Consider the following 9,288-nt stretch of genomic DNA (forward strand, 5'->3'; position numbering starts at 1 on the left):
TCGTTTAAGGTAATAATTCGTCGTCGAGGATGAGATAGGAGAGAAGATGACTGGAAAAAATGACGACGTGAGAAAGGAGAAGAAGATTTTTCAAAATACAAAATCTATAATTTAGGAATAGTATTAAGGAGGGGGCGGAGTGGTGGCAGCGCCAGGGTAGGAAAAAAAAGGGTAGGAAAAAGTTAAAGGAAAACAAAAAAAGAAAAAAAATGGGGTCTTTGCCGAATTTGCACGAGTTGTCGAAGGAGAAACTCGAAAGTCCTGTTTACAAAGCAGCTCCAATCGGTGGATTAGGTCCAATAAGATTACCTGCTCAAGCACCACCATTGGCACATACCCATCGTCGTGCTAGAAGCAGCGGAAATCATCATACCACTACTTTGTGGGACAACGACGCCATGTTGGAGGTTTGTTAAATATCATTAATTTGTAACAAAATTATAATCCAACGATTCCCTCCCCCTCCATCATATTTGACAATTTTTAACTTATAATTTTCTCGATTGACTATACTAAAACGAGATCCTTAAATGGGGGAAAAGAGGGAGATCAAATTGCATACAATTTTCAAAAACTTGAAATCGTTCGATTATTCACTTCTATTATTTAAATGAATATATGATAAAATTTGAAAAAAATATTTCTTAAACAAATCATTAATTAATTTTGGAAAGGGAAGAAAATTGTTGAATAGTTTATTGGAATATTAAAATATTTTTTATTGACATAGAATTCAATTCAATTTATACCAATTGCAAAAGAGTTGATAAAAATTATTGGTTTAGCAACTGTGATTGTGAATTGATGACCTTTTAAAATAAGCAATCACTTACAATTAGTTGCCAACCGAATAAATCAAAAACGAAAATTGTTGATAATAAAATAAATAGATTTTTTTTATCCTCGTAGCATATGGCAGCTTATTCACCGATCTCATGTCGTTCGGCAAGAACTTCAGCAGCGTTGTCTTGGAGACGACGAGATTCGATGAATTCTTCGGCAGGTGCTTCATCGGTACGTCGTTTGATAGCTGCAGTTAGAACAGCACCATCCGGACCACGTCCAGCAAAGAAAATAATTTTGAGGCATTGCGCAGCTCTTTTGTTGGGACACGCGACCTGTTCAGCCGCCATTTTACCAATTTTTCCACTCCAAGCTGGTCTCGGAGCATTTAATCGTCACTTAGGTCCAATATTATTGGCGCTATTGAATTTGACCGCAGCCATTACTGCGTGTTTCGCACCAATTATTCTTCAAAAGATTGGTACGAATCTTGCAATCATCGTGAATCATTTGATAACGACAATTTTCGTCGGTGTCCATTTGTATCCAAAGTGGTACGTTTTATTACCGAGCTACGCCATTTTGGGTGCCTGCGTAAGTCCAAGTTTTTTGGCAAGGACCTCGCACGTCAACATATCTGCCAGCAGTTTAGCTTTGGTCTGTGCCGATCCTGAAGATTCGGACGAGACTAGACGAGATTGTTTATTGAGAAGACTCAACAGATACATCAAACTCGCTGAAGATGCTGGTCTTGCGATAGGTAAATACAATTTTTTCATTTATTTCTACCTAGATTATAATTATACATAACCTGTATTTCATATATTATACTTTCTTATGAATTTCCTCCTCCAACGTTTGTTAATCAATTTTATCAAATTGTCTACAATTTTTGTTGTTGTTGATTATATTCAGGTTGTCTGATCGCTGCACTGTTGGTCAAATTTACGGACTCAGTGTTACCTAACATATCTCAAAGCGAGATCGAGGATGTTTGCGGTGCCGAGTATTGTCCCGAGGAGACCTATTTCCACAACGAAAGTCTCTATTTACCAACGATCTCGGATAACACTTCGAAAATGTTGATAAGTATATGGTTCGGTTTTGCCGTATTAGGAATGGGCATATCTTGTGCATTCCTCGATTCGAGGATGAAGGAACCACAAAGTACAAACGACAGAATTAGCTCACGTAACATTTTCAAATCCGTCAAGTGCGCCTTTCAAGATCCAAAGTTGCAATTAGCAGCGCCATTGACATTGTTCATCGGCCTTGAGCAAGGTTTCATTTACGCCGATTTCACCGAAGTAAGTTTGATCAACGAAAACACACACACACAAACAGATATTAAACGTTATCACGAGTTTTGTAATGAAAGAGGGGGAAACAAAAAAAAATAAACCAAAAATTCTGTTTGTTAACAGGCATACGTGGCTTGTGCACTTGGAGGAGCTGGCACCGTAACTGTCAGTTTTCTCAGCTTAGCTGTCCTGCAAGCACTTGCTGGAGCAACCCTTTCCATGTTACTAAGACACATCAAAAGATACTTGGTCGTAGGTAAGTGCTATACTTCCATTTTCCTTTCGTTGATAATTTTTAAACATTCATTGAACAACTATATATCAGGATTATACGTAATACATATTATATAATAACCTAATTGGTTTGAATTTCAAATTTTAGTCGTGGGTTTCGCGTTTCATGCCTGTTTGTTACTCGTTCTGGTCGTTTGGAGACCAGCTGGCGACGATCCAGCACTTTTCCATGTTATATCAGCCGCCTGGGGTGTATGCAACTCCATTTGGGAAACTTTAATATATAGTAAGTTTAATTATATATATATATATTAGGGTGGGTCAAAAAAATCAATTATTTTTTTTTTACAAGTGCCACGGAAAAATGGGTTGCTAGACACCTTATAAGAATTCTCACCAAATATGAGCTCTTAATTTTAATAGGAAGATCCTCCGCATCGCAGTATTTTATTTTTTTCTCAGTCCAATAGAATAAAATTCATACTTCATCATTAATTGATTGTACAGAAAAATGTTCTAGACGAATTTTGTAAGAAATTTAATGCTCTACAAAAAAGGTATCTTGTACTTTTTCCGTAAACCTCACCATTTGAATGATATTGAAGATTTAAATTTGATGATTTTTAGACAAATTTCATTTTTGTTTATGAATTTTATAATTCGACAATAAATGACTATTAAAAAATGCACAATACAAATTTTTGTAGGAAATTAACTGCTCTATTAAAATGGTGTCTTATGTTTTGGCGATTAAATTAAGCGTTCAAAAGATATTCAGAGACAAAAATCATTCCACATGAAAGTTTGATGATGATTAAATTTGTCTTAAAATAATCAAACTTAAATCTTCAATATCATTCAAATGGTGAGGTTTACGGAAAAAATATAAGATACCTTTTTTGTAGAGCATTAAATTTCTTACAAAATTCGTCTAGAACATTTTTCTGTACAATCAATTAATGATGAAGTATGAATTTTATTCTATTGGACTGAGAAAAAAATAAAATACTGCGATGCGGAGGATCTTTCTATTAAAATTAAGAGCTTATATTTGGTGAGAATTCTTATAAGGTGTCTAGCAACCCATTTTTCCGTGGCAATTGTAAAAAAAAAATTTATTTTTTTGACCCACCCTAATATATATTATTTAACAAAATAAGAACGATCAATCTGTACAATAAAAATTGATATATCCTCGTATATTTTATTTTGCAGCATTAGTATTAGGTCTCTATCCAAATTCTTGGCAAGGTCCGTTATCAACGTCGTTATTTTGGAGATGGTTAGGATTATCATTAGCATTGGGTCTTCATGGTTTGGTATGCACACGTTTTCGCGTATTAGGATTGGCGTGTATGTTGTTGCTATCGGTCGTGCCTTACGTTTGGTTAGAAATTAGATTATCTAAACGTGGCAAAAGTTTGGCACCGTTGTGACCAATCGAATCAACGGCCAGCGATCGTGGTTCAACGATCGAGGTCGAAGGCAGGCATAGATCGGACTGAGGTAAAATCGTTCCATCCAGTTTAAAACCAATCAGAAGAAAAATAAGCAGCAGCGTCAACAACGGTAGTAGCAGCAGCAGCAACAGACGTAGAAGAAGCAGCCCGGTTACGGAATACGCGACATTTAACGTGAAAGGAGACAAAAAATCTTCGAGAAAAAGGGCAAACAGCGTTGCTTTCGCTTGTCAAACTACCACTGTGAAAACAACTACGATTATTGCTACTACCAACGAGGAGGACACGTTTCTTTCAATTCCAATAAAAAATGAACAGGAACGTAGGAATAGCGATAAAGACATAGTAATCGTTAAAGACGAACCAAAATGCACCATTTTTTCATTATCATGAAGGAAATTTTTTTTTTTAAATCGTACAAACACCACCATGACGACGATAATATATTCTTCAAATATTTCTCTAAATTCTTTGTCCTCGTTTTTTTTTTCTCGAGTAAATGATATATATATATATATATATATTATTCTCGTTCACACGGAGACGAATTCTCGTTCGATTATCTTCATCTCCACCCCACCCTACCCCTTGTCACCCAGTTTCCTCATTCGATTTCACACACATCTAAAATACTTGAACGAATTTGTAATTTATTGAATGAAATATCCAGAAGAAAGGTCATTCCTATATTACATACTGCAAATTTGTAATGTAGGTAAGAAAAACAAAAAACAAAAATCAAGATAGGATTTCTCTATTTCCCTTTCTCTTCTAAATATTTATTCTATTCTTTTTAACTTTGCATTTTCTTTTCTTTTTTCTTTTTTTTACCTAAAAAGAAGATATAAAAAAATATAATATTGTAATAGTATACAAGAGAATTGGGATTATTTGTGATTCAAAATGATAAATAATTTAAGATATTATAAACTCAATCGGTTAAATTTCGCGGTTTTACTTTAAGAATATTATTTAATATCGTTTACCTCTTTTCTCTTGTTTATCCTTTGTATAAATTGATCTACAAAATTGTGATGTTTAACGTGAAATTTTTTTCTTTTTTAAATGAAACAAGGCAAGTAACGGTATTACATCGCGAACGTAATTGGACATTGCTGTTACTTACTAATAAAAAAAAAACTAAAATAATCAAAAAGAAAAAAGAAATTATTGCAGAAAAGAAAATGTTGAAGATCGAACTACGATGTAAGAATAATACTTGATATAGAATAATTCAAAAATATTCCTCATACCCTCCACCCGCATTCCCACCACTTTTGTTAAACCGTAAAACAATGAATTGAAATATTTTTGTGACGAACGAGTACTCGACTCTTCCTCCTCCTCCCCCTCCTCCTTCTCCTCAAGGTCGACCTATGAGTGCAACGAAAAGACCACCACCACCCTCTCTAACAATTCACCGACCGCGTCATCGCGTAATATTTAATAAATACTGGATGGAACGAAAATAACTTAATTAAAATTAGGATTTAATTCCGAGCCGAAATAACAAAAACACAGTTTTCCTCACAAACCCACCTCCGCCCCCCATGTTTTATATCTCTCATTGCCAGTTTATATAATCGAGCTAAACGATTTAACGAGCTCGTAAAATTTACTATATTTTAATTGAATACGCTGAGAGAAAATAATAGTCAAGGAAAATAAACGTTTTCATGAGCACAAATTTTTCCTTTTTCCCTCCCTGCATCCCCGTACCATCGTACCCTTCAACCCCGATTCTGAGAGGAAAGAAAAATAACACACACACGTTCACATAGGCTAGCTAGCTAGTTGTATATAGAAAAAAAAACGAAAAAAAAACAAAATTGTGTTTCGAATCCATTTTCACGGATTATAAATATTTTCCACGGAACACGTGCCCACCAAACAAGGTGCACGATTTTAAAATGCTATCCGTACCCTGACGTCTTTCAAATCTATTGAATCAACTTGTATAAAACAAAAAAGAAAAAAAAATTAACGGACGGAACAAATTATAAACCGTTTTTCATTGCAATCTCTACGAAACTCGCTCTCAATATAATCTATATATATATATGTATATAGATTTTTCAGGCCAAAATAACAATTTTTCAATTGAAATGAATATTTTTTCAGGTCAAGGCAACAATTTTTCATTTCAAATTAACCTTTTTTCATTTCAAAATAACAATTAAAAAAACGGTTAGAAATAAAATAATGAATGATAATTTAAAAAACTACTTCACATTATGTGCTATGTTAATTTTTAAAATTTATGTGCATTCATATTTAAAGCAGTATTTATAGAATTAAATTCAGAAAATAATAATCTTTAAAAATAAATAAATTTTATAAAAATATGCGTTGGATTTACGTCCGCTACACCACTGTCAGTATTTTTGGAATTTCATCAAACAAAATTAGAAGAAGACATCTTCATAAAAAAAAATATATTTATATACGTTGTCAACCAATGGACTTGTACCAACGATAAGTATTTATCATTGATATCATCGGTATTTATTATTGGTTACTGAATTCTCCATTGGTTAGATTTAAAGGGGATGAATCACCCCTTAACAAAATGGACAATGTTAATAATAAATGTTATTATTTTCTGAATTTAATTCTATAAATACTGTTTTAAATATGAGTGCACATAAATTTTAAAAATTAACATAGCACATAATGTGAATTAGTTTTTTAAATTATCATTCATTATTTTATTTCTAACCGTTTTTTTAATTGTTATTTTGAAATGAAAAAATGTTCAGTTGAAATGAAAATTGTTACCTTAACCTGAAAAAATATTTATTTGAAATGAAAAGTTGTTTTCTTGACCTGAAAAACCTATATATTATGTAAGTATAAGGTAGTATGAAAAATTTGTTTGTGCAGTTTGATTTCATTTGTTGGAAGATTATAAAAGAGATGCAAGAAGATTTTATTCATCTATTTCTTATTTTTTTCAAAAATATTGTCTTAGTTTTTATTGACAATTAATTGCAATGTCAATGAGTGAACCCGAAAAAAAAACAGAACAGAAGGATAAGAAAACATTGACAGACGGTATTTTTTGTTTTTAATTTACGATTAATCGAGAAATATAAAAATGCATCAAACGTACATCATAATCGTAGATAACTGAACTCGCAAAACTTGTTCATGGGCATCTTATACCAAACTGTAAACAAATTTTTCAAAACTACCAATAACTTACCTTCATACAATTTATCATGAATCGTATCTCCTATTTCATTGATAATAGAAAAAAAAGAAAAAGAAGGTAAAAGAAATTCAACAAAATGATAGAGTAACAAATGTGATTGTCGACATTACGAATTTTATATTTTTAATGTCATTCCGTTTGTTTCCCATTAAAGTGGGAATGATAAATATGCACGGGAAAAAGAAAAAAAAACAAAATCCATACGATATCAGATATGATGACTTCTTATTCAATACACTTTCTATTCGAAAAATTACTAATCATTCGTTGCTATTGCGATTAAATTATTATGATGATAATGTAAAGGTAAAACGTAAGTAATTCTTAGTGTTTCGTCTCTATAATGAGAAATACGATACATATATCGAAAGAATGATGATAATGATGATGATGATGACGATGACGAAAAGATAATGATGATGATGAAAAAAGAAAATAAATTAAAAAATTACGGACGATGTAGAATGAAATTCTGTTATAAAAAAAAGACAAAAAATTACAAAACAAATCCAAAAATATCATAAAAATCATTCGTAATAGGAGCACAACGCTCGAGTAACGTCCAATAAAAACAACACATTTATGCAATAGGTGCGTTAACAATCAAAAAAACGAATGTCGTCAATTTACGATCGTTCTAAAATTCATTCGATTGGTTAATATTTACAAGATGGTGGTAGAACGCTTTCAAAATACGACTCGTATGAAATTATTTTCAACGTGTCAGATAAACGAAATAAAAAAAAAAAATAATTAAACGCGTCGCACTCATAATTAATCATAATAATTACGAAAAAAAAAACAAAAATAAATCATATAAAAGCACCGCGTGTGCCTAATTATATTCCAAATACACATAAAATATTCTTTAAAAAAATTGATAAATTCGTTTCCGGAATACATTTTATTCATCGTCGTATCCAATTATTACAGCATAAAAAAAAAATTTTCTAAATTTTAAACTGTCATGAAAAATTTAAGCGCATGTATAAATAGATATACCAATATAGTAAAAAAAGAAAAAGAAAAGAAAAGAAAACCCGAAATAAATTTCTAATAAAGACGAACGGATTACGTAGTAGTACCTAACTTCGAAGAAAGTTTAAAAAGATAAAAGAAAAACAAATGAGAAAAGTATCCGTAATAACATTTACCATGAAACAATTAAAAATAAAAAAATATAAGGAAAGAAAATAAATGTTATCAGAAAATTTACTACGTGTTTGTTGGTTGTAACAACACGTTTTAGTTACTAGAGAGTTTTAGGTTAATAATACTGGCAGAAGAATAATATAAATTATTCGAAATCATTAACGACACGTTATCTAAGTGCTGAATGAAAAAAAATCGACACCCTAATTGCATAAATATTATAATACTATCGAGCGTATATGCATATTCAGTAGTCTTTTTATAATAACTGCGAAAAAAAATTAAAATGGAAACGAAATCGTTAAAGAATAGATCTTAAATGTTAAAAAATAAAAAAATAAAACAAGAAGAGAATAAAAACTACTACAATAAATGGAAATAATAAATTATTTGCGAAAATTATCGTCGTTGTCATCGTCGTCGTTATTGTCTGATTTTCGTGGCTAATTTTTGCCGATATATTTGTATGAATTAATTCAAATTAAAAAATAACGAATTTGTATAAAGCAGGGGGATTATGAAACGGCATTGGAAAAAAAGGCATGTATAATTCTTATATTTCATGAAATAATAAATATTATTCTTATTTTATATCGAACGACGTTTTTAATTTAAACTTTCATTGGTTTTCTTTGTCGGGCATTTACCAACTTCGTGGAAGAGGATTAATTATTTCAATATTCTTTTTTTTTCCTACAACCAAATGCTTTTTCTTCTTATTCTTATTCTTTTTTCTTTTTCTTTTACTTGTATCTTTCTCTTTCCTTTTGTTGAGAAAAAGCAAACAATAAATATTTTCTCTTCAAACTTTTTTTTTTTAATATATATATATACATATATATATATAATAAATATGTATATTTCTTTTATTTTCTATAAGCGACACTTCTATAACTAAACTTCGTTCGTTCAATGAAATTCCTGAAGCATGTGTGTATAACTTTAACTGTAGGTATGTATGATGTAAATCGTCTTTACCGTAGCAAATGTGATAGACGAATTAGTCAAATCTATGATATACAATAATAATAATAATAATAATAATAATAATAATAATAATAATAACTCGATCGTTGGCAATAAACAAGCAAAGGAAATTATTTTTTGCGTGTCGCGTTAGTTTTTTCTTTTTTTTTGTTTTTCT

The 9,288-nt window shown here is 31.1% G+C and overlaps 1 protein-coding gene across 10 annotated transcripts in view; it reads left to right on the forward strand.

Moving 5' to 3' along the window:
- The window catches only part of LOC107066535 (N-acetylglucosamine transporter UNC93A), a 14,820-nt gene extending 6,085 nt beyond the window's left edge, over positions 1 to 8,735 (forward strand). For all 10 annotated transcript variants that reach the window (XM_015321238.2, XM_089177869.1, XM_089177873.1 and 7 more), the window contains 6 exons: positions 10 to 407; positions 910 to 1,543; positions 1,699 to 2,090; positions 2,208 to 2,340; positions 2,467 to 2,604; positions 3,534 to 8,735. In XM_015321238.2, coding sequence (XP_015176724.1) covers positions 210 to 407; positions 910 to 1,543; positions 1,699 to 2,090; positions 2,208 to 2,340; positions 2,467 to 2,604; positions 3,534 to 3,754 — 1,716 coding nt within the window. In that variant the 5' untranslated portion in view covers positions 10 to 209 and the 3' untranslated portion in view covers positions 3,755 to 8,735. The remainder of the gene's footprint in view (positions 1 to 9; positions 408 to 909; positions 1,544 to 1,698; positions 2,091 to 2,207; positions 2,341 to 2,466; positions 2,605 to 3,533) is intronic.
- Positions 8,736 to 9,288: the final 553 nt, after the last annotated feature.

This window comes from Polistes dominula, unplaced genomic scaffold (genome assembly GCF_049000335.1).
Source record: "Polistes dominula isolate Pdom_NZ unplaced genomic scaffold, Pdom_raw_medaka contig_24, whole genome shotgun sequence".
NCBI classification, from domain to species: domain Eukaryota; kingdom Metazoa; phylum Arthropoda; class Insecta; order Hymenoptera; family Vespidae; genus Polistes; species Polistes dominula.